We start from the raw sequence: 27,023 nt of genomic DNA, 5'->3' as shown, positions 1-27,023 counted from the left end.
GCAAGTGGACGTCAGAGTATTACAAAAGGATATACATAGATTTCAAGTGAGTTGGCAAAGATTTGGCAAACGTTGCCTAATATAGGGAAAAATGAAATTGTCCATTTTAGAACACAAAGTCAAGATTATTTTGATCTGCTTTTAGATACTTAAATGTGGGTGGTTTGCAAAAAATTGAGATATAAAAAGGAGTCTTGTGTGAGAATCTCAAAAGGCAAGAACACAGATACAGCATGCAATTAGGAAAGCCAATAGAATACTATAGTTTAATTTGACAAATTAAATTCAAAGAGAGTAAGAGTTATATTTTAGTCATTGAGAGCACAGTTGATACCACATCTGGGAGTATTACTTAAATATTGGTCTGCATTATTCAAGGATGAAAGCAAGTGCATTGGAGGCAGTTCACTGAAGGTTTACTAGACTAATAATCAGAATGAGTGGGTTGTCTTTTGAGGAAAAGTTGGACAGGCTAAGCTGATATCCTCGAGTATAGAAAAGCAATAGGCAACTTGGTTGAAACGTAAGATGATCCTGAAGTGTCTTGTCAAAGTGGATGCAGAGAGGATATTTCTTATATGAGCAAGGGGCCACAGTTTAAAAATTAAAACAGGAGATGCTCACTTGAGGCAGTAGGTGGTGAAAATTACTGATTACAAATTAAATATGCCAGAGTAAATTCTTGGAAATTATGGATAATCCCCAGCAGTATATAATACATTTAGAAATCTATCATTGTACTGTTAAGTTTAAAGTTAACAAAAAGAAAATCACAACTTTTAGTAATCAAATATTTGTATTACCTCGTCTTATACATCTATATTATTTATTATGTCCCTCAGAAACTGGTGCATAAACAAGCTGATGAATATTACCTGTTTTGGAGAGACTGGTTAATTTTCTCAAATTCTTTATGTATTTGCTTTCTAATTCCATTGCGATCTTTTTCAATTGAAAACCTAATATCTTCCAGCCGCTGTGTAAAAATAAACATGGCATGATACATAATGTAAGTAGTGCAGTTGACCAGTCTTACTGTGAAAAACAGTAAGTACAAATCTGACAAGAATAAAGTTTCAGCAACTGTAATGAAACATCTGCTTAAATGCTCATTCCCAGACCCTCCCTTCAGTTTATTTTCTCTGCTTGCTTTAGACAACTTGTGATTCATAATTCAACAATTGTCCTCAATTTAAATAAGGGCACTTATCCAAGGTCAGAGTTGCTTTCCCTCAAACTGATTTTGAAACTCTCCCACATTGTGACCATTACCCCCTGCAGGATCCTAAACTACAAGATCTCTTCATAATCCCACTACATTACTAGATTGGAATAGCCTGTTCCCAGATAGGCTCTGCAACTAAGACACCATTCCAGATGCACTCTACAGATCATCTTCCATCTTGCCCAACTTATTTGTCCAGTCAATATTAAAATCGTCCATTACAACTGTAATGCCCTTTTTATATACCTTCATTACGTTCTTGCTAATACTTTGTCCTACTGTGAGGCATCTTTCAAGAGCTCATAGATAACTCCTACCTACAACTTCTTCCTCTTGCCATTCCTCTCTTCCACCCAAACTATGATCTATTGCATCTACATCACTACACACCAAACAGGTACCTTCCTCTTAACACTACCTCACCACCTTTCTGCCCATTTTTTCCAGAATGTCAAATACCTTTGAATATTGAGTCCCTAGTCCTGGTCACACAATGACCATATCACTGTAATATCTACCAAGTGTTCACTTTTTTTTCACTCCTTTTTACTTTTTAAACCATTACTAATGACTCTGGTTCTAATTTCTGCTCTTCTGCATATATTTTCTGCCTTTTCCCATCAGGCTATATCACTTACCTCTTCCTTCCACCTCTTCTCATTTCTTCGATTTTCCTGGACTTCCCTTCATGCGAGCGCCCTCCCTAATTCATTAGGTTAAAGTCCTATGTATAATCCTAGTTATACCAGGAGACTGGTCACAGCAGGATTCAAACTAACTCATCCCAGAAGAGATCTCTTTCCTAGTACAGGTGCCAGAACCTCACACTTTGGAACTGAATTATCCCACACCAATCTTTGAGCCACATATATTTACTTCTCTAATCTTATTTATCATATACCAATTTTCACCTGGCTCAGGTAGTATTCCTGAGATCATCTTTGCGGCTTGGCATTTCAATTTCGTCTCAAGATTCTCAATTTCTCAACAGAACCTCTTTCCTAGTCCTTCCTCAGTCACTGGTATTTAAATGGACTACAACAAATGGATTCTTCCCTAACCACTCCAAGTTCCTCTCCACCCCATAAGATATGTCCTTAGCCAGATGGGTAACAGACTTTAGAAATTAGTATCTCTTCCCCTAACTATTTGATCCCCTACATTTTCCATTTTCCCCCCACTTGAATACCACTCTATACAATAGCCAGTGGTCAGTTTGCTCATCTCATTGCAGTCTGTACCCTCATCCAGAGTATATAATGGACATGGGCATTTGCAGAGGCTCCTGCAAAGCTAACATTTGAATCCCAATACCTACCTTACTGCAATCATATCTACCCATCCCTAACCATGGACCAATTTTGATGTAGGTAATCTAAGAAACTTGACTCTCTCCTGAAAGGAGTTTATTCATGTATCTCCTTTCATCTCGGATGCCACTGTTTCCACATTTCAGACTTCACCCTAACAACCTGAGCCAAAGGACTAAACAAAATGAAAAAGTGCGATCGTTGATAAGCTGAAATAAAAGTAGCAATCACAAAAAATACAACAGTTTATACAAAAAGAAAACTGCAAGACTGAATGTGGGTGTTACTTCAGCAATCTGATTTAAGAAGTGATAGATCTTTAGAAACTGCAGGATTAAAATTCTCAACTTGTTGGCAAATGGAAGGTTAACCAGTTATGATACTTCATTGTCTATAAAATTCAAAATATTTAGAGTTGTAGAGCAAGCCATAAAGCACAACATACCCTTCAGTCCAACTCATTCATACCAACCAGATATCCTAAATTTATCCAGCCCCATTTGCCAGCATTTGGCCATATCCCTCTACACCCTTCCTATTCACACATCCATCCAGATGCCTTTTAATTGCTGTAATCGTATCCACTTCCACCATTTCCTCTGGCAGCTCATTCCATACACACACCACTCTGAAAATGTTGCCCCTTAGGACCCTTTTAAATCTTTCCCCTCTCACCTTAAACCTATACCCTCTAGTATTTGACTCACCTATCTTAGGGGGAAAAAAAACTTGGCTATTCATCCGATTCATGTCACCCCTCAGCCTCTGACGCTCCAGAGAAAATAACCCAAGCCTCTGCCTACAGCTCAAACCCTCCAGCCTTGGCAACATCTTTGTAAATCTTTTCTGAACCCTTTCAAGTTTCACAATATCCTTCCTATAGCAGGGAGGCCAGAATTGAATGCAGTATTCCAAAAGTGGCCTAACCAATGTCCTGTACAGCCTCAACATGACCTCTCAACTCCTATACTCAGTGCACTGACCAATAAAGGCAAGCATACCAAATACGTTCTTCACTAGTCTTCCTGTGACTCCACTTTCACAAAAAATGCATTTTGTAAAATTTAAAAACTAAACATTGCACAGTATTACGACCATTTTTCCCTGAAGCAGACATTATACAATGTAGAACCATGCACCAGAATAAAGTTCTGTTTGAAAGGGCTTACCTGAAGCATGTTAGTAAATCTGGCCCGTTCATACAACACTTCGTAACAGCCACCATCATCTTCCTGAAGAAAAAGGAGAATTAAATTACTTTTGCATACTCATCCCTCTTAAACTAAAATTAGCAACACAAAACTTGTTACAATCAGCCATCTTGAAAACTGAATACATTTAGGTTTCAATCCTGGGGACAATAAACAAACACTCATACGTTTGCAAGTCAAATTCGTGATACTGAAATAAGCACATCAATATTTATGTTTGCTTGCGCTGGATTGCGATTTAAACACAGTAGATAAGCAAATGTTCCTTGCCACTTGTCAGCCCAAACCTGGATATTGTCCAAGTCATGGTGAATTTGGACACAAACTGGTTCAGTATCAGGAGTCAAGAATCGTGCTGAGTACTGTATAACTACTAGTGAACAACCGCACTCCTGATAACGAAGGAAAGATACAATAAAACTGCTGAAGATGGTTGTGTGTAGGACACTATGCTGAAGGAGTCCTGCACTGATGGCTATATCTGAGAATATAGACTTCTAACAATCATAATCATCTTCCTTCACATCTGGTACAACTCCAAGGGAGTTTTGTTGGCAACTCCCATTGACTCCAATTTTACTAAAGCTCTTTGATGCCACTCAATCAAGTGTAGAAACAAAAACAGAAATTGCTGGAAAGTCTCAACAGGTCTGGTAGCATCTGTGGAGAGAAAGCAAAGTTAACATTCTGAGAGTAGGAACCCTTCTTCAGCATAAGGATGGTTTTTATATAAAAAGGTGGGGTGCATTGAATGAACAATAGGTACAGAGAGCTCAAAGAGAGAGAAAAAAACAGCAGGACAAACAACAGAGTGGTTAAAGCTGCCAATGGGGACAATTAGTGGTTAACAGTGGGTTGCGTGGCAGCAATCCATGTAATTCAGTACAGACCCAGCTCTGATGAGGAATATCTAGACTTGCTCTCTCCCAGTGGATGCTGCCTGACCTGCTGTGGTCTCTGGCATTTGTTGTTTTCAGTAATGACAAGGTCTGTTTTGTGGCGGTGGGGAAAAAAGCATGGGGAAAAAGTTCAAGCCCTAAAACTGTTTATCTCGATATCAAGTCCAGAAGGCTGCAGGGTTTCTAAGCACAATGAGGTGGTGTCCTCCCAGCTTACACTGAGCTTCACTTCGCTGGAGCAGTGCAGCAAGCCTGAGACAGAAATGTTGGCCAGAGAACAAAGTGTGTTGCAGCAGCAAGCAGCTCAAAGCTTAGGGTCATTTTTGGGAATCAAGTTGACCATGGGGGTGGGGAATTCTCAGTTGAGGAAGATAATGGGGCATTTCAAAGGCCTCCTTATCAAAGTTGGCATCATCAGAACAGATGCAACAGAGACTGAGGAACTGGGAGAATGGACTGGAATATTTACAGGATTTAGAATGTGACGATGTAGAGCATGACGAAGTATAGTCAAGGTAACCATGGGAGTCCGTTAGTTTGCAGTGGATATTGATGGCGAGCCTACTCACAGAAATGGAAACAGATGTCGAGTAAGGAAAATACTTGACTTAATCTAGTCTACTATATTTGCTGCTCACAATGTGGTCTCCTCCACAATGGGTAAGTGAAGTGCAGACTTGGTGACCACTTCACAGAACACCTGTCTCCAAAAAGAGAGCTTACAGTTGCTTGCCAGTTCAACACATCCACCAAATTATCCCTATTAGCAGAAGGGCCTTTAACCAATCATATCTAACAGTTTTTCCTTGCTCTTTGGGCTGCCCAACTTCCACATAAAAACCACCTAGCTACCATCAGTCCTCAAGGGTCACTGGACCCAAAATATCTGCTTTCTCTCCAACATTTTGTTTCAGATTTCCAGCATCCGCAGCTCTTTCAGTTTTCAGTCTTCAGTCAAATGCGGCCTTGGATGTCAAGAGTAGCCACTCACTCTAGAATGGAGTTCTTTTGCCCACGTCTGAATGTAAGTTGTAATAAGGTCAGGAATTGAGTGGTCTTGGCAGGTCCCAAACTGAGTACCAGTGAGCAGGCTATTACTGAGCAAATGCTACTAGACAGCACTACTGTCCATTACTTTACTAATGATCATGAATAGATGGATGAGGCGGTAACTGGCCAGATTGATTTGTCCTGCTTTGTATGGCTGAAGATTGCTGCAAATACTTAAGCCTGACCTTTTGCAATGGGATCCCTCATGATAGACGAAAGGAATATTTGCGAAGCTTCCTCTAAAAGGAGTTGGGTTATTATTCATTACCATTCACAACTGGCAGGATTGCAGAGCTTAGGTCTGATCCATGATTATGAAATCACTTAGGCTAACCATTAGAGTCACAGCTGATATCAGACTGCAGGTTGGTGGAAAGGGTAACTCATACAAACATTTTACCTAACATTCTAATTTGGGGGCAGGCAAGAATTGGTTGGTTAATCAATTTTTCTTATCCAACACCGAATACCAGTTTTCCTCAGTAATTACTACCTTGCTCCCCTCACTCCAGCTTCTGCCTATTTAGGCGAAGGCCAATGTACCATTTGCCTTCTTGATCACGGGTCACCAGCACGCTTACCCTCAGGTGCACAAGATGCTCAGGTGTCACTGCACATTAGTCTCTCAATTAATTGCCAGATAATAATTTTCCTTCTTGATTTTGCTACCACAGTGAGCCTCATTTAATCAAGATTATTGAATGCTAGCCAGTGACTGTATGATGTTCAGCACCATTCATGACTCCACAGATACTGAAGTAATCCACGTTCAAATGCAATATGATCTAGACAATTTCCAGGCTTGGGCGTGGGCTTTTGTGGAGGCAGCTCACTAACAAATGCTGACCTGCCAGCAACACCCATGTCTCAAGAATGAATAGAAAAAAAATTATATTTCCCCCTTCAACTCTATTTTGATTTAATCCATGCCCTCCCCTTCACTTTTTTGATCACGTAGCATTGCTCTTTGATGAGAAGGGCATTGCTTGTCACTGGCCACTCAGGTGTTTCCTTTCTTCCTGGTGATGGGAACTTAATAAAGATTTGTACACCTGTTGTCTTTTATGGTTTCTCACACCTGCACACACATATCATGGGTGCTGGGAAAAATATAAGCACTACCACAGTTAGGCGGCAACATGGGGGTAAAACAAAAAAAATTCTACTGCATTTGCCACTGATTCAATTTGTCCAAATCACACAAATCTCTGCATCCTACTCACAGCTCAACCTCCCATCCAACTTTCATCCACAAGTTTGGAGATATTACATTTAGTTCCCCTATCTAAATTAACCTCTTATAAGACATTAAGATACAGAAGCAGAATTAGGCCATTAGTCCATTGTGTCTATACTAACATTCAATCATGGCTGATAAGTTTCCCAAACGCATTTTCCTACCTTCGCCCCGTAAGCCTGAACTTGCCAAGCGAACCTGGAAATTAACCTTAAGGGAATCCTGAATTAGAACTTCCAAGTGCCTTTATGCTTCAGATTTCCAAAGCCTTTCCCCATTTAGAAATAGGCTATACTTCTGTTCTTCCTTCCAAAGCGCATAATCTCACTTTCCCATTGTCTTCGAACTACCATTTCTTTGCCCACTCTCCCAGTGAGTCCAAGTCTTTCTGCAGCTTCTCTGCTTCCTCAACACAACTTGTCCCTCAATGTATCTTTGTATCATCTGCAAATTTAGCAACAAGTGTCCTCAGTTCCTTCATTCACATTGTTAATGTAAAACATAATGCAAATACCTAGGGTGCTGGCACTGATCCCTGCAGTATCTCACTAGTCAATGGCTGCCATTTAGAATAAGACATTTATTCCTACTATTTGTTTCCTATCTACCAACCACTCTTCTATTAGTCTGAAAAGACTATGCCTAAACCCACGTGCTTTAATTTTACGTACTAATCTCTTGTGGGACTTTATCAAAAGCCTTTTGAAAGTCAAAATAAACCTTTACCACTGGCTCCCCTCCAACAATTACATCCTTGACAAATTCTCAAAAGATATCCAAGCACTATTTCCCTTCCATAAATCCATGAAGATGTTGTTGGATCCTGTCTCGGTTCTCCAAATGCTAAGCTATTAAATCTTGTAAAATGGATTCTAGCATTTTCTGTACTATTGATAGCAGGCTGACTGGTCTAGAAAATCTCAGTTTTCTCTCTGAGAATAGCAGGATATATCAGATTATTGAAAAAACAAAACGGGGTTTACATTATTTATATTCCAATCTGTAGGAACTGTCCAGGAGTACAGGTCATTCTGCTTTAATGCATATTTCATTAATGTGAATTCACTGCAATGCGACTGACGAATTGAGGACACTGTTTCTAAAGAGCATACTTTTAAAGCACATGTTGGTTATAACATGATTCCGGTCTCATTTGTTTGAAAAGATGCTGCTATTATGCGATTTTCTTATAATAGAGTTGCATGAGAATGGAACTACTGCATTATAGCAGAACCGAGTGCATAAAGAATGTTGGGAGATGATCACCAATGCATCCAAAATTTCTAGTGCCACTTCAAGTACGCTTAGATATAGATTAGGCCCTGGAGATTGATCAGTCTTCAATCCCAATTTCCGCAACACTATTGTCCCTCTTATGATTTTCTTCAGTTTCTTCCTTTCACTAAACTCCGCGTTCTCCAATATTTTTATTAGGTCAGCCATTTCTTCATTCTCAGTTAAAAATTCACCTCTTTCTGACCTCATTTGTCTTTACCAATAATATTTTTCTCCTCACATACCCATAGAAACCTTTACAGTCTGTCTTTTTATGTTCCCTGCAAGCTCAGTTTCATTTTCCCTATCTTAACCAATCCATTTTCCCTATCTTAACCAATCCCTTTGGCCTATTTGCTAAATTCTGAACTGCTCCTACTCTTCAGGTAGATTTTTTTCTAGACAGTTTATACCTCTTCCTTGAATCTGATACACTCTCTAGCTTTCCTTTAAGCCATGGTTTGTACAGCATTTCCATTTTGCTTTTGCATCAGAGAGGAACGAACAATGAAAATTCACCCATATGCTCATGGGTATTTGTCAATGCCTTTCCACTGTCATCCCTTTAAGTAACATCCTTCAATCTATTATGGCCAACTTACACCTCATACCTTTGTAATTTCCTCCATTTAGATTCAGGACCCTAGTTTCAGGATCAACATCACTCTCCACCATGAGGAGAAATTATGGTCACTCATCCCAAAGGGGCCTCACAACTAGAAGGCCAATTATTTCTTTTTCATTACACAATACCTACTTTCAAATGTTCTTTAGTTGCTTCCTCAATGTATTGGCCTGGAAAACCATACAGTATATACACCCCAGAAATTCCTCCTCTATAGTAGTGTTATTTATTTGATTTGCCCAATCTATATGCAGATTAAAGTCACCAATAAATACATCCTTATTGTATGCGCCTCGAATGTCCTGTCTAATGCCATTTCCAATATCACCCCTACTATGTACTACCCCCACTAATGCTTTTTGCCTCTTGGTGTTTCTCAGCTCTACCCATTCCACATGGTTGTAGTTAATATTTTTTCCTCACTATTGCATTAACTTTCTCTTTTACCATTAGTGCAACTGCATTTTAATTTTGTCTGCTTTTTCTAAAAAGACTGAATACCCAAAGATACCCATCCTTGGTCACCCCATAGATGTCTCCATAATCCTAACTATATCATATGTTTTCATCTATTTGCATAATTAATTCATCCACTTTGTTGCAAACTTTCTGCTTACTAAGACACAAAGCCTTAAGATTCATCTCTTATACTCTACAACCACCTGATGAAGGAGCAGCACTCCAAAAGCTAGCACTTCCAAATAAACCTGTTGGACTATAAGCTGGTGGGGTGCAATTTTTAAACTTTTAAACATTACTTGACCCACTCCTCTTATTTTTCACTGTGGCACCAATTGACCTGAAGCCTTGATTTCTTTGCCGCTCACATTTTCTTTTTCTCCTTTGTCTTTTATTCTTGTCCTTGATTCCACTTCCTCCAACTCCTTGCATAGGTTCCCAACACCCTGCCATTTTAGCTTAAAGTCTTGCCCAACCCACTAGCAAATACTCCCCTGAGGGCATCAGTTCTAGTCTTGCACAGGTGTAACTCATCCAGTTTGTACTCATCCTACTCCAGGAATCCAAACCCCTTGCACCAATCTCTTCAGCCTTGGACATCTGATATATCCTGCTATTTATATACCAACTAGCACATGCCACTGAGAGATCACTACTTTTGAGGTCCTAGATTTCAACTTATTTGCAAACTCCCTATATTCTGCTTTTTGGACCTCATCCTTTTTCCTTTACCAGTGTTACTTGTACCAATGAATACCACACCAAACTATTTGCACATTGAAATAATGTAGAATTTTGCACAAAGTACAAACATTGTCACCAGAGAAATCGTGTGCTAAAATAAAAAATATGAGCCATGTCCTTTGACGGAAGGATTCTGAGTAGAATAGTACACATTTAAAACAATGTTGTAAATAGAGTACTCAAACTCAGCTTTGGTAGCATTTGTGGACAGAGAAACATAATTAGTGTTGACAGAGTTTACCCTTGCAATATTCTCCCAGACCACTTCAGACAACTCTTGCTTCATACCTCTGTACAGGGGAACTTCGATTATCCGAACGAGATGGGCAAGCACTATTTCGTTCCGATAATCAATTATTCGGTTAATCGATTAAAATGCCTTTCCTCTGCGGCTCAGAGTTTTTAAAAGTCTGCTCCCCACTCAAGAGACTGCAGCAGCAGCAGCACACAAGCCCCCACCCACCCAACCCTGTCCAACACCTCCCCCTAAACCCGTCCAACACTTCACCCCCACCCGCCCCCATCCGCGTCCAGCACTACCCCCCACCCCCGTCCCTCCCCGGAGCAGCCAGACTGGAGACTAACAATAAGGCTGCTACTGCCTTTGTGGGGTAAGTCTCCAAATAGTACACGCACACTGACATGGACACACACACAACTTCTTACTGCAGCTTTTTGACAGGTTCCACTTCTGCCCTGTACAGGACAATGTTGGAGAGATTATCTGGGGAAATGGGGGAGGGGTTTAGGGTACACCCCTCTGTAGAACTCCAGGGAAAGTATGGGGAGAGAGGGAGGGCAGGAGGTCAGTCATTTGGTGACGCCGCCTGTAAATCACTGTAAACAAAAGATGCGATCACGTCTTTGATGCAACGTTTCTATCGGGACCTCGAGATCTCCTTCGGATAATCCGATTTTCGGATAATTGAGGTTCCTCTGTAATTGGTTTCACTTAAGTTGAGGACATTGGTTTGGAGACCGGAGATACACTCCCTCAAAGAGAATCTGAGATTCTACCACATTGTGACCACTAACACCCTCATGGATCCTTAAATACAACATTTTATTTTTGTTCTTCCCAAAACCTTACAGTTCTGAAGAGGAGTCATTCTGGACTCAAAACATTAACCATTTCACTCTCCACAGATGCTGCAAAACCTGCAAAGTTTCATCAACATCTTGTGCTTGTTCCGGTTTTCAGCGTCCACATTATTTTGCCTTATTTAAAAGTAATGCCTTATCAAATAAAATAATTTAATATCAGGAAATTAACAAAACACTCAATATTAAAGTATCAAAGAAATCTTAACAAAACAGTAAAGTAATTGTAATTAAGTCTACGGTCCAGAAAAATACTTTTGAATAGCTAACCTAATTTAGATTCAAAACAAAACTGGAACAATTATGGCCTTTTTTAAGGACGCTAAAGGTTGAAAGAATAATTAGCGTTGACTGTAATCAAACCTGCTAGTGCTCTGACAAAGGCTCATGGAACTAAAAATATTAACTGTTGTTCTCTCCACAAATGCTGCCAGACCTGTTGACTTTGTTGGTTTAGATTTCCAGCAATCGCAGTTCTTCTGTTTTATTTTGTTGCTAGAGCTAAAATTTTAAACAGAAGTGTTTGGAACTTTTACAAATCAATTATTTTGCCTTAAGCAAACCAGTTACTTTCTTAAAGTGAGTTAGTTCCCCATTTTTAACTTTGAACAGATCTAGCAGTAACAGGCTTTCACTATTTTGGATCAAATAAATTTCAACCATTAATAAAGTTATCACTTCTCCCAGATCAAGTTGCAGAAAGCCCATGACTGCTTATAATGTGCTATTTAATATGCTGTTTCCTCATAATAAATATCAGTTACTTTCAACTCAGTGCTGACTGCATTGTTCCTCCAAAGTCCTCCCTGCTGGTCATCAGTGAGAAAGATCACTAAGGGTCTTTCTGCAAAAATATAATGAGGGTCTGTTAAGATCAGAGACCCTCTCATCGCCTTAGTGGAAATATAAATGATTACCTAAATCAAATTCAACATGTAGGACATGACTGCAACACAAACCAAAGCTAATGATGTTTGCAAGGCACGTCAGTATTTTTTGTAATGTTTTAGGAAAGATCTTCACAAATTTCCTCCCTCTAATCACAAAACATTATTAGTCAAAAAAAAAATAAAAATCACACTTACAGAGAAGCAACACTAATAGTTACATACCATTTTCAGCTCTAAATAATCCTGACGTTCCTTATGCGTAGCTGACAATTCTGGGCACATAATGCTACTTTCACATTCACCATTCATCCTCATTTGTTCAAAGAAACTATTTAACAAACAAACAAATATATATATGTCAAATTCGACAGCTAATCAACACCCGTGGTATTTAGTAAAAGATCTCCTACAAGTCTTTGAATAAAGTCGATTTATTTCTGTTGTATTCTTTAGAAATGATATTTTCAGAAATAAATTACAAATTAGGTTTCAAATCACTTATAAGAACGTTTCCCAAAAATACCATAACAAATGTAATTCAGATATGGCATTTCACAGCAAAATATACAACTGAAGAAGGATCTCTTAGCTCAAGATGTTATCTGTTTTCTCTCCACAGATGCTGCCACACCTGCTGAGTTTCTCTAACTTTTTTTGGTTCAGATTTCCAGCATCTGCAGTTCTTTGTTTTACAATACAGATCAATTTGGTTAAATACAGTAACAACACTCGTGTCCCTCATTCTACATACAGGCAAACTGTATAAACAATTATATTAAATATTTTAATTTTATGCTCAATTATCAGCAGGACTTTTAAAATATTCATTCCAACCTCAATATCCTTCTGGAAGAGGGCCCTAAAGTTTTGGCCTTTGCCATTGAATCTGTGTTCATTGCCAACACAAGGAAATAAAAATTATGATGCAGAATCCTGACCAGGTTCTCAAGTCTCTACCTTGACATACTTAGCATCAAAAATTCTCTTTCAGACTTGAGTACACGCAACAAATGAGCACTTTGCAGTCCTCAGGTGTACAGAATTCCAAATATTCATAACTGTAAGTGGTCAATATCTTATTGAAGTTGTGGTCTCCATTTCTAGATTCCTTCAGGCAAGAGGGATTTAATCCAATCAAGCCCCTTCGGAAATGTGTATGTTTCAATGAAATCATTTTTCATGAAATGTAGGGTATCCAGAAACATAAGTTAGAAATAGTCAAAAGTCTGACAATATACCAATTTGTTTATTTTTTAAAAAAATTACATCATAAAAACTGAGTCATTAGTTAATCTCAGAAGATTTTTCTTTAAAAAAAGTTTTAGATTTTTTTAAACTTCAGATAAAATCTATATTCTGTGGATTGTATTGTCATAGGCTTATGTGCTTTTAAAAGAAAAGCTGCATCATTTAAAATTAATTACTGCCAATAGAAAATAGCAATTACATCAATCACAGAAAATTTCCACACCTCAAGCTATGCAATATAGTTTTCAAAAAGTTCAATAAAACCACTTTACTCAAAAAAAAACAAAATACACTTTGTAAAGGAACATGCTTTGGTACATACCCATCATAGATCACATTTCTTGAAGCATCATAGACTCTCTACAGTGTGGAAACAGGCCACTCGGCCCAACACATCTACACCAAAGAGCATCCCACCCAGAATCTTTCCCCCCCCCCCCCCCCCCCAGATCTCTGTAACCTTGCATGCCTCATGGCTAATCCACCCATTCTCCGACTATGGGAGGAAACCAAAAGATTCTGGAGGAAACCCATGCCAACATGGGGAAAATGTGCAGACTCCACACAGACAATCGACCAAGGTGGAATTGAACCCAGGTCCCTGGTGCTGTAAGACAGCAGTGCTAACCACTAAGCTACTGCCCGTTCCATCTAGCTCCATCCTTACTTGCAACAGCCTTCAACTTAACTAATAGGCTGCAGTTTCTGCCTCACAGCACAATTCATTGGGGCTTTTATTATTCTGTGATATTGTTTGCTTGCCCACTTTTTGTTCTCTAAGCTGCAGTATTTCCCTTCATGGTCGGCCAGCTTTCCCATGTATTTCCTACACTCCATATTCATCTGATAGTTATCTTTGCAAGCTTTTGCTTCTTCCATCTCAAAGCTGAAGAAAAATCTCAATTTGAGTTTGCACACTAAAAACTATAGTGAAGGGGTAAAAATTATTGAAAACATGGAGTATGCAGTAGAGATTCCTTAAAAGGCACCAAAGACAATATTTAAAAAACTCAAACCATGCATTGTCAGTTATCTATTTTCTTTTTTCTGAAACGATCTTATGCCCACTTATCTGCATTCTCTCCATACGTATTTCTCAATTTGCTACTCCTCCCCTCCACCAACCCCTCACCTCATTTTCTCTGCCAAAATACATCTACAATGTTATTGCCTAATTCAGGTACTACTGGAGTGCGCCTCTTGGCTTCCTAAACACACTGCAGGTCTCTAGCAACCTAGACTCTCACCTCTCCTTACCATCCCATTTACCTCATCCCACAATCTTACACCTGGTCACTTCACTATCCCCTCCCTTCTGAAATAATTGCACAGCAAGCATTATCAGTTATAAAAAGGAGGTAATCTGGTAACTTCCAAGTTTTTCTTTTGTTTGGAAATGTTCTGTTCAGAAGGTATCTGAGAACACAGCATACATTTTCCTTGTAAATCATGAATTCCCATAATTCTATCCAGTAAACCACCTCAAATCAATTAAATTTTGTACATATGGGAATAATAGAAATGTTCTTTGCAAAAGGTATTGAAAGGTACAAGCATTCAATGTTCAATTTCCCTCCAGAACCTTTATTGAACAATATATTCACAGCCGAAACCTCAAAACATACACACTCAATTTTTCTTCCCCTACACATTAGTTTCAGCTTTCGATAACAGACAGCTTCTGAACACATTTGTAGAATCGACAAGCAGATGGTAAATTTTACCTTTCAGGTATTCCTTTCTGGTTCCAGTTAGTCTGCAAATTAAAAACACAAAGTTAGTTCAAATGCAAAGAATAAATTACTACACAAACTACAGTCGGTTCTGATATAACACAATAGTTCAGTTCTCATGTGATCTTGTGCGACAAGAGCAAAGTGCATTAGCTGGAATTGCATTATAGCCAATACAGGTAAGAAAAATTTGCAATTTACAAATAACAGCCTAAATTCTTCAATCACGTTAAAGCCAATTCACATTGAATAAACACAGGATAGAACACAGAAACACAAGAACTGACTCAACTATGAAAATAAGATTGTTTAAAGTTTGTGAGAAGATTTGTAGCTCGGGTGCTCGTTGCTGTGGTTCTGTTCGCCGAGCTGGAAGTTTTTGTTGCAAACGTTTCGTCCCCTGTCTAGGTGACATCCTCAGTTCTTGGGAGCCTCCTGTGAAGCACTTCTGTGGTGTTTCCTCCGGCATTTATAGTGGCTTGTCCCTGCCGCTTCCGGTTGTCAGTTTCAGCTGTCCGCTGTAGTGGTTGGTATATTGGGTCCAGGTCGATGTGTTTGTTGATGGAGTTTGTGGATGAGTGCCATGCTTCTAGGAATTCCCTGGCTGTTCTTTGTTTCGCTTGCCCTATAATGGTAGTGTTGTCCCAGTCGAATTCATGTTGCTTGTCGTCTGCTGTGTGGCTACTAGGGATAGCTGGTCATGTCGTTTCGTGGCTAGTTGGTGTTCATGGATGCGGATCGTTAGCTGTCTTCCTGTTTGTCCTATATAGTGTTTTGTGCAGTCCTTACATGGGATTTTTGTACAAACTCCATCAACAAACACATCGACCTGGACCCAATATACCGGCCACTACAGCGGACAGCTGAAACTGACAACCGGAAGCGGCAGGGACAGGCCACTATAAATGCCGGAGGAAACACCACAGAAGCACTTCACAGGAGGCTCCCAAGCACTGAGGATGTCACCTAGACAGGGGACGAAACGTTTGCAACAAAAACTTCCAGCTCGGCGAACAGAACCACAGCAATAAGATTGTTTCATTAAAACAGCAGGTCTCCTGCCATCTTATTACAAGATGTAGTCTACACCACTGCTGTCATCAATGTGCACCTGGAATAAAGAGCTGGTATCCACTCTGCCCAGAAACCCAAAGTTAGTGCCTGTTGGTATATGTGCGGTATCATTAATGGTTAACCACAAGAGGAATACACACAATTACATTTGGCATTTCAGTGACTACAGTCAGCCAGCACTCTGCTCACTATTACGGTCAGTGCCCATTTGCTGCCCCACTTGAATTGTAAACAAACAGCACTGGAACAAAGCAGCGAGTGAGGAAAGTGAGGAGGGAGCAAGTGTGGAAACTGGAGCTGTGAGAATATCACAACTCCAGAATTTTACTGGAATTGATTTAAATGTGTAAAGATTATTCATTTTATTCAATGTTTTGCTACAGGCAGTTACCTGCGTGCTTCACTGTTTCACAGTCTATCTCACTGACTGCATCTGCTTGGCCACTAAGTGCAGTTGCAGCAGTGGCAAACAGTGTTAAATCAATACCTGAGAATTTCTTCTTATAAAAATACACTGTTTGTTTAATAATTAAATAATGTTATAGAAACAATATCTTGCACCCTAGACAGTAAATCCAGGTGCCCTCCAAATTAATATAATCAGCCACAGTAAATCCCCACTTAACGGCTGCAACTGTATTTCTGAAAAGCACAACTTTAACTCAACAAATGTAAGCTAATCAATTAAGATGCACATTAAAAGTGATACAAGAACTGTACTCAGTCCTATAGAACCTTTTGGTCAGAAAATATTAAAATATTACATACTGTAAGTTGCAGTGTTTTACATAGCTATAGCCCCAGATTGGTAGATGAAGTAACTTTAAAGATAGAATAAATATTTTAAAAAGTGAGGTTTGGAGAAGATTTGTAGCTCAGGTTGAGCTTCTGGATGTAGGTTTGCTCGCTGAGCTGGAAGGTTTGTTTTCAGACATTTCGTCACCATACTACGTAACATCTTCAGTGAGCCTCCGAATAAAGCACTGGTGGTATCGCCAGCTTTCCATTTATATGTTTGGATTTCCTTGGGTTGGTGATTTCATTACCTGTGGTGACATTTCCTATGGTGATGTCATTTCCTGTTCTTTTTCTCAGGGGGTGGTAAACAGGATCCAAGTCAATGTATTTGTTGATCGAGTTCCAGTTGGAATGCCATGCTTCTTGGAATTCTCATGCATGTCTGTTTGACTTGTCCTAGGATCGATGTGTTGTCACAGTCGAAGTGGAGCCCTTCCTTATTTGTATGTAAAGGATACTAGTGAGAGAGGGTCATGTCTTTTTGTGGCTAAAAAGTTGATGTTCATGTATCCTGGTGGCCAGTTTTCTGCCTATTTGTCTATTGTATTCTTTGCCACTGTTCTTGCAAGGTATTTTGTAGAGGCATTCCAACCAAAACTACCAATAAACATATTGACTTGGATCCCATTTACCACCTCCTGAGAAAACAAACAGGAAATGATATCACCATAGGAAATGTCACCAACGCAAGGAAACCCAAACATACAAATAGAAAGTGGACTACACCATCACAGCTTTATTTGGAGGCCTCACTGAAGATGTTACCTGGCACGGTGACGAAACATCTGAAAACAAACCTTCCAGCTCAGCGGGTTAACCTACATCCATTAAAAAAGTGAACTTTGTATTTACTTCCCACACACAATGCTGCTTGCAAAACCTCTTGCTCAAAGATCCCACTCCCTGACCACATGCTCCAACCTGTGAAAAGGAGGGCTCTGAAGAGGGCAGCATGGTGGCTCAGTGGTTAGCGCTGTTACCTCAGTTCCAGGGACCTGAGTTCAATTCAACCCTCGGGCAACTGCCTGTGTAGAGTGTGCAAATTCTCTTCTCCTCCACCTCCTACCCCCTCTCCCTCCCTCCAATGCTCTGGTTTCCATCTACAGTCCAAAGATGTGCAGGTTAGGTGGAATGGCCATAGTAGTCCAGTCCATAGTATCCAGGGATGTGCCAGCTAGATGAATTAGCCATTGGAAATGTAGAGTTACAGGGATAGGGTAGGGCTGTGGGTCTGATACTTTGTTTGGAGGGTCAGTGTGGACTCAAATAGGCCAAAGAGCCTGCTTCCACACTAGGGATTCTATGATTCAAAAGCATCAAGAGGCAAAAAAAAAAAGCAGCTTTGACTTGCATATGGTATGGTGTAAATCAGAGCAGTAGCAGAAAGAGGATAAGAGAACAGCAGGTAACTGAGAACCAGAGGATCAGCATGGACAAAGGGCACAGAACATGCTCTAGAATGGATTTGAGAGATTAATAGTGTGCATTTATTGAAATTATATATCATCAATACACTTACCTTGTCAAAATTTGAAGGGTCTAATTCTGACTTCACATGTTTACATTCCTGATGTAATATTCTTTCTATAATTTAAATTTTTTTTAGCAATATTATAATATTGTTTGATAATAAATAATAATAGAAAAGTTTTCATACTGCTATTTAACTAAAAACAAACTACTTCTTTAGCACAACAAAAGAAAAGTCAAAAATCACAATACCAGGTTTGCTTGGAAGTACTAGCTTTCAGAATATTGCTTCTTCTTCAGATAACCTAAAGGAACAGTACTTTGAAAGCTAGTACTTCTAAAAGAAACCTTTTCGACTATAACCTGGTGTTGTGCGATTTTTGACTTTGTCTACCCCAGTCCAACACCGGCGTTTCCACATTAAAAAAATGTCAATGTTCTTCTATCACCAATTATTCAAATACCCAATTGAACTGTAACTTTGGAATCCGCTAAATTAACCTGTCACACATCTTTATTGAGATAGCTTTCAATTTTTCATATGAAATGGAAAAAAGGTAACCTAGCAGAGGTTTTTTTTAAAAAAAATAGAAGCATATGAATTAGAAGCAAAAACCCTTCAGGCCTTCCAGTTTCTGTGTCTTTCATTATTATCACTCTGCTCTGTTTGCAGTCAGAATTTCACGTTCTTACCTACTCCTATAACCTAAGATTCCTTTACATAACAAGAATCTTCTTCCACCTTAAATAATGAATAACTCTACCTTCTGCAATCCAAAATTACACAATCCTGAGAGAAAATAAATTCTCCTAAACTTGGTCCTAAAAGGATGACCCCAACTTTAAAAAGTGTTCCTGAATTTGGAACTCATACACAAAAAGAAACACGTACATCTTAAGGCCATTCAGGATATTACACTCTTTAACCAAGTCACCCCTCATTCATCTAAACTAACTCAGAACGTTATGAAGATGGGCCACTGGACTTGAAACAAACCTTTTCTCTTCACAGAATCTGCCAGACCTGAGTTTCTCCAACAATTTCTGCTTTTGATCATTCTTTGTACCTGCATACAAAACTTCTGTGATATTCATGCACTAGGACATCTAAATCCTGTTGCATCTTTCAATTCTGCAGTTCTTGTCTGTTCGAATAATTCTTTTATTCTTCTGGCCAGAGTGAAAAGTTTGCATTTTCCCATTTCATCGTTCACAGCCTATTAGTCCGCATCCTCATTTATCACGTACATATCCTTTCCTAACTGTTTGCGTTATCTGCATATTTAGCCTATAGTTTCCAGTTTGCTGCCTCTCTCACTTCTTGAATTGAGAGGCTATATTTCTTACTAACCTGAACCTAAAATTTTGGAAAATTAACACATTCAGCTCCTTGGCACCTCTTCTGGCCATAAATTGAAGTAAACGGCACTGAACTTGCAGCCTGAGATTACCAATAATGCATTAAACTGCAAAACAGACTTCAATAAACCTGCATCTGCAGTCATTGTTTTTACCTTCAATAAACCTGGTCAGTTGTGCGCCAACAGCAGAGACTGACCTCAAATGTAATGAATTAACACAGCTCAAGCATTAAATAAGGTATTTAACCTGGGAACCTGCCATCTTTAAAGTCTGTTCTACACATCAGTGTAATTAGGTAGGTCAGGTCAAAATTTATGCCTTGCTAACATCACCCACATCTTAAGAACAAAAAAAAAAGGCATTTGTTCAAATCTAACCCAGATTTAATGAGAGACAAGTTTCCGTGTTGTTACTTCTCTTTTTCTGATTCAGCTGGTCTTCAGCAGTATGGAGTATGCTAAATAGGTAAATCACCAAGTATCTAGTTGAGGAGATAAGTGGCAGTGAGGCTGAAGTTTCCTCCTTGGTGGCAAATAAGACTGTCCAGAATAACTGCTCATCAATCTCCAGTGCCAGGGTCTTCTCCCTCCCATCCTTGCTGCTCCAACCATCACAGGTTCAGGATCCAGAAGAGCAGCAAGGCAGACAGATTCTGTCATGCAATTTTCCTGTCATTGGAAATACCAGGGCTGCCCCTCCAAGGTATCTGTTGTAACGCCTAACAATGTTCAGTTGTCAGTTCATAATCTCAGCAATGTCAGTTTAATTGACAGTTCAGAGTGGGAAAGATCTTCAGGCAACAATGTAGCTAGCCATCTTTAAATTTATATGGAACTTATAAACTGTTACAGACAAAACTGCTTCATACCTTGGGTTGCTTCATCTTCCAATTGCTTTTTATAAGAAAAATAGAACTGTTTGGTTCTGGTGAACTTTCACTGGACTCCCCCTAAAGCAAGCATATCCCTAAGGCAAGGAGGCCAAAACTTAAGTATTTCTAGACATGGTTTCATTATCACAAGTGAAGTCAATCAGTAATTTCAGACAGCACAACAGTATGGACATTTTATGTTAGTGAATAGGGGATAAAGAGAATTAAAAGAGGTTACGCATAAGTGATCTGCTGTCCCTGTGGTGGGCTTAGTGGCAGAGTGGAGGCATTTAATCAGGTGCAGAATGGCTGAAGAGAGTATGGTAAGTAGCAACCTGCTCTCAGCCAAACATGATCACAGTAGTCTATGCAGGTTGTGTCAGTGATACCTTTTTAGATATTAAAGACATCAAGGAGTATGGCAAAAAAGTAGGATTGTATTGGGATACAGGATCAGCCATGAGTGTACTGAATGATGGAGCAGGCACAAAGGGCTGAAAGGCCTATTTCTAGCTTCTATGCTTCTACCATAATTACTGGATCCTTGTAACTAATTTTGCTTTAACTCACAAAGCACTTTCTTTGGACTGTAATTTCAGCAAACTGCAAATACCCCTTTTCACCAGCTCAGCAAGCCCACATGATATTTAACATCTGCATCTCTTCTATTTTGATTCAATTAAACAGTGGATCACAAAATGCCATTTGTTCTCAAAATTCTAGCAATTCAAAGTCATCTGACATGTTAATTAACTTAATTTCTTAGCTGTTAATTTTACATCTTGAAACTAGAAGTTATGTACTAAAACACAAACTATGAAATACGTATTTGCAAAACTTATTTGATAACTTTTTTTCAAAAGACACCTGTGACAAGAAGCTTGTCTTCATTTTGTTGCTTTGGGTCATTGGAAACTTCAGAATCTTCAGTAACCATTTGGATATTGTTCCTGCAGAACAAATAGTTTAAAATAAGAGTAATTCTAGAATAGTATTAAAATAGGTAGTATTGACAATTAAAAATTTATTAATAACTAAAAAACATAATGATGATACTGAGTCAATCTTTAAATTCCCATGAAAATTCAATTTATATGAAGGTCAAAATTGAGCCAAAAACCAAATTAGGCCAGAGTCAAAGGGCTGAATTATATGAGAAACTTGCTAAGTATCAATTTTGGTGAGTTACATGAAGCATTAAAAGTCACAGCAAACAACTGTTGCAAGAGCGCTAAACTGACTTTCTTCAAAATTTAGTGAGCTGCGACAGCAGAGAACAGAGACTGCTCCTGAGCTATGGAAGAAGTTAACACCACCATGTAACACTGCAACTCTAATACATTCAGTGACCCAAGGACCAATCTCTCAGCTGCTGGCAGGCAAATGAGGTCAGTCATTGATAACTGGTCACTAGTCTATAGACCAATCAACATCTTGTTGCTACCAAAAGTTGCATTTGTTATATGACAGTTTATGGACAGCAGTAGGTAGGTGCCAGCAGGCTGGAGGGCATCAGCAACAGGGTGAAAACATTAGCACCAGCACAAGGGCAAGAGTATTAATTAAAGCAAGAGACTGAAAGTGTATTCCAGAATTAGAGCCATTCATATGTGACAAACACAACAAAATACACAATGCAAAAACCCAAGAGGGAGGCCATTGAAATCAAGACTTGTGTGTTAGCTAATTTTAATTTACGCAGTACTTTTTATACAATAGATCACTAGTTGAACTGAGGACAGTCTGCATTCTCAAAATCTCTCCATAATAAGCTCCTCTAATAAACATTCCTGAAGAAGGGCTTATGCCTGAAACGTCAATTCTCCTGCTCCTTAGATGCTGCCTGGCCTGCTGTGTTTTTCCAGCACCACATTTTTCAACTCTGGTCTCCAGCATCTGCAGTCCTCACTTCCTCCTCTAATAAACATTCAAGTTAGCTATTTCAGATTCAATGTTATTCATTAAAGTTTGCATTTATTTTTCCCTAATTTAATAACACTAAAAAATGAACAAAATTCTATGGTTATTCCTCTTAAATGCTATGATAATTAAACTTTAATAATCACTGCACACCTTGATTTCCCCCCCCCCCCCCCTCCACTTGCTGACAGATTAAAACTGAGTATTGCAACTAGGTAGTAGTTTGGGGGTTGAAAAAAGAAAAAAAAATTGAGTGTGTGTAAAAAAGCCATGCCATATTAATCACTTCCTCATTTTGGGCACAATTCTTCCAGGTCAACAGCAAGCATTGAAGTTTTGCCTCTGCCCACAAAAAATGGCCTGATATTTCACCATTATCACAGTATAGTATCTTCATAAAATCTTACTTTGTATCATGTAACATCTCTTCTGTAAATAATGCATCAATGATGTACTTATCAAGTGGAAGAGCCTCCACTCCAGGATCTGCACCCACTGGTATAGGAACCTAGAAAAAGTAAAACCAGACAGATCAAAATGTTTATAAGCACTTCTTAATACCTGACCACAAGACACAGGAACAGAATTTAGCCATTCGGCTGATTTGCCATTCGATCATGTCTGATGTGTTTCTCAACCCCACCTTTTTGCCTTCTCCTCATGAAGAATTAAGAATTTCTCTCATTTGAAATACACTCAAAATGACTTAGCCTCCACAGCTTTCTATGGCAGAGTTCCATAGATTCACCACTCTGGCGGAAGAAATTCCTCCTCATCACACTGCTGAAGGGTCTCCCCTTCACTCTGAGGCTGTTTTCCTAATTACTTATTAACATCTCTTCTATCCAAAGTCTTAAGACTTGGGTCTAAGAAAAATTAACAGCAAAATTCACAGCTGACCTTGGAGGAACCTGTGTGGGAGAGCTCATAGCACAGAGGCAGCTAAGTGCATAGATTTTAAGAGTAAGATTACTGTTTTTTGTAAATCTACAATAGTGAGAAGAGTGGGTTCTTTTTTTGACTCTCTGTTTTATTGAGATCTATCTCTTGATTAAATTTTTAAAATATAAAACATAGGTATTAAGTTAGTCTGGAGCAGTGTTTTATTTGAGAACAGTAAGATTGTGCAATTTTCTGGGTCTTTAAATTGTTATGGTGCAAAGATGGCTTTTAATAGAGTGATGTGCTCTTCTCGGATGTGGGAGATTAGGGAGAGTTTCCATGTTACTGATGATTATGACTGAAGGAAGTGTGTTTGGTTGTGAATTCTATCAGATCACATGGATCAACTGAAAAGGCAGTTAGAGGCAATGAGGAATTTACAGGAGCTAGGGGATGGATAGCAGGAAGGGAGAAAAAAAAGATACAGTCAGGTAGATGGGTTACCTCCAAGAAAAGTAGGAGGGGAAGCAGGTACTACAGGAGTCTCCTGTGGCTATCCTCATCTCAAACAAGGATGCGGTTTTGGAAAACATAGGGGATGGACTCTCAGGAGAATGTAGCACTACTAGCCAAATTTCTGTAACCAAAGCTGGAACTAATGTAACAGTGGGTACATCAGGTTCCAAGCGATCAAGTATATATGGGACTCTAGTCAGAGGCAAAGATAGACGTTTCTGTGGCCAACAGCGAGAAATCAGAATGGTATGCTGCTTCCTTGACTCCAGGATCAAGGATACCTCAGAGTGCAGAATATTCTCAAAAAGGGGAGAGGGACCAGCAGAAGGTCATTGTACACTCTGGAACTAACTACATAGGAAGGGTAAAGATGATATTCTGAAGGGAGAACACAGGAAGCTCGGCAGGAATTTAAAGAAGTCCTCGAGGGTAGTGTGGGAAAAGATTTGCTCACCCACAACAGTCCCACAAAAGCAAAATTGGCCAAACTGTACCAAAAACACCCAGAATTCCCAAGTAGGCTCACAAGCCAAATCAGGCAGCCCATACAGATAAGAGAATACACTTTAAGCTCGCTAACAGTGACAGAGCACCACAGATATCTCAAAGCCCTAAGGACACTTTCACAACCCAGCAACACCAAAGCCACACAAAGGACAGGTCAGACAGAGAGGCACCAGCAAGGACATGCTTCAGGAACAGGACAATGGAAGCACCTCACCACTTCAGAGGAGACATTAACACCTACCTGTGAAGAGGAATGGAATCACTGGTACTGTCAGGATGTTGCATTGTGTGAAGGAACAGGACATTCATCAGATAACTGTTTCTAATTAGCATCCTTGTACCTAGATTACTCCATTTCTACATACATTGTAGTTTCCCATTTCTTAATCAGCCTTATTGTGCAGCATTAATATAAAACTGGTCTCATTCTCAGCTCTGGGAAGAGAAATTCTGACCTACCTGTACAGACTGTCAGTTCTGTGCCAGCCTAGTCAGTTTCTCTTCCAGCGATATCGCTTGCAATAAACTGCTTGTCAATTTCACTTCGAGCTGTGTTTTGTGATTGCTAAGCTATTGGGCAAATTTCTCCAACAGGTAGTAATATCTGGATTACTCTTGATGCTACAAGCTAGTGAGGGTAGGAATAGGAGGATAGAACAGAAGAATGCTTGGCTGAGGAGCTGGTGTAGAGGAGAAAGTTTCACATTTTTGTATTACTGCAACCTCTTATGGGGTAGAAGCAGCCTGTATAAAGGACAGATTGCACCTGAATTGGAAGGGGACTAATATATTGGCAGGGAGATTTGCTGGAGCTGTTCAGGAGGATTTAAACTAGTGAGGTGAGAGGGTTGCTGGGGCACCAGGGAGATAGTGAGGAAACAGATGAGACGGAGACTGGTAGAGTTGGGAAAAGAAGTCAAACAGTCAGAGCAGGCAGGAACAAAACAGAGAACCAGTATGACTGAAATTAAACTGCACTTATTTCAATGCAAGAGGCCTAACAAAATAGGCAGATTAACTCAGGGCATGATTGAGAACAGGGGACTGGATATCATAGCAATCACAGGTATGTGGTTCAGGGATGGACAGAAATGGCAGCTTAATGTTTCAAGATTAGTGGTGCTAGAAAAGCACACCAGGTCAGGCAGCATCCGAGGAGCAGGAAAACTGACGTTTCGGGCAGGAGCCCTTCATCAGGAAATGAGGCCTCGATTTTCCTGCTCCTCGGATGCTGCCTGACCTGCTGTGCTTTTCCAGCACCACTCTAATCTTGACTCTGATCTCCAGCATCTGCAGTCCTCACTTTCGCCTAGCTTGGGTGGCACAGTGGCTAGCACTGCTGCCTCGCAGCGTTAGGGACCTGGGTTCGATTCCAGCCTTGGGCAACTGTCTGCATGAAGTTTGCACATTCTCCCTGTGTCTGCGTGGGTTTCCTCCCACAGTCCAAAGATGTGCAATTCAGGTGAATTGGCCATGCTAAATTGCCCATAGTGATAAGTGCATTAGTAAGGAGTAGAAGAATGGGTCTGCGTGGGTTACTCTTCGGAGGGTCGGTGTGAACTCGTTGGGCCGAAGGGTCTGTTTTTGCACTGTAGGGAATCTAATCAATGTTTCAGGATATAGATGCAATAGGAAGGGGAGTGCAGTTTTTGATAAGAGGTAAGATTACAGCTGTACTTAGGGACGATTTCCCTGGGAATATGTCCATGGACTTAATTGGATGGAACTGAGAAATAAGGAAGGGATGAGCACCTTCTTGGAATTATACTATAGACACCCCTCCAACAGTCAGCTGGAAGTTAAGAAACAAATTTGTAAGGGCATCTCCATTATCTGTAAGAATAATAGGGTTTTTATGGTAGGGGATTTTAACTTTCCAGACGTAGACTGAGGTTGCCATAGAGTTAAGGGTTTACATGGAGAGGAATATGTTTAGTGTGTACAAGAAAAGTTTCTGGTTCAGTATGTGGATGTACCCAATGCAAAACGTGCAAACCTTGACCTACGCTTGGAACTAAGGCAGGTGTCAGCGGGGGAATATTTTAGGACCATAATTCTATTAGTTTTAAAATATTGATGGAAAAGGATCAACCAGACCTAAAAGTTGAAGTTCTAAATTGGACGAAGGCCAATATTGACGGTATTAGGAAAGAACTTTCAAAAGCAGACTGGGGGCAGATGTTCGCAGGAAGACTGGAAAATGGGAAGCCTTCAAAATAAGAGTCCAGAGACAGTATACTCCTGTTAGGGTGAAAGTCAAGGCTGGTAGGTGTAGGGAATGCTGGGTGACTAGAGAAATTGTGGTTTTGGTTAAGAAAAAGAAGGAAGCATGTATCAAGCATGGAAAGCAGAGATTGAGCAAACTGCCTGAACTGCTGTGCTCTTCCAGCACCACTAATCCAGAACCTTAGAGTATAAAGGCTGTCAGAGTATACTTAAGGAGGAAATCGAGGGGGGGGTGCAAAATGGGGACATGAGACAGCTTTGGCAAATAAGGTTGAAGAGAATCCAAAGGGCGGCACAGTGGCTCAGTGGTTAGCACTGCTGCCTCACAGCGCCAGAGTCCCAGGTTTGATTCCAGTCTTGGGCGACTGTTTGTGTGGAGTTTGCATATTC

General features: G+C 39.8%; 1 protein-coding gene across 1 annotated transcript in view; it reads right to left on the bottom strand.

The window, feature by feature from the left end:
• The window catches only part of LOC122551059 (RING finger protein 17-like), a 123,485-nt gene extending 102,891 nt beyond the window's left edge, over positions 1–20,594 (bottom strand). The window contains exons 1-5 of the mRNA XM_087988553.1: positions 20,580–20,594; positions 14,999–15,030; positions 12,249–12,354; positions 3,705–3,767; positions 876–976 (exon numbers count right to left, since the gene is read on the bottom strand). Coding sequence (XP_087844679.1) covers positions 876–976; positions 3,705–3,767; positions 12,249–12,354; positions 14,999–15,030; positions 20,580–20,594 — 317 coding nt within the window. The remainder of the gene's footprint in view (positions 1–875; positions 977–3,704; positions 3,768–12,248; positions 12,355–14,998; positions 15,031–20,579) is intronic.
• Between the last annotated feature and the right edge of the window lie 6,429 nt (positions 20,595–27,023).

Source organism: Chiloscyllium plagiosum, unplaced genomic scaffold (assembly GCF_037043375.1).
Source record: "Chiloscyllium plagiosum isolate Xiang-an unplaced genomic scaffold, Cpla_swu_hap1 HiC_scaffold_6, whole genome shotgun sequence".
NCBI classification, from domain to species: domain Eukaryota; kingdom Metazoa; phylum Chordata; class Chondrichthyes; order Orectolobiformes; family Hemiscylliidae; genus Chiloscyllium; species Chiloscyllium plagiosum.
Note: the sequence above shows the minus strand (reverse complement) of the source record. Positions and strands in the feature narration are given on the sequence as shown.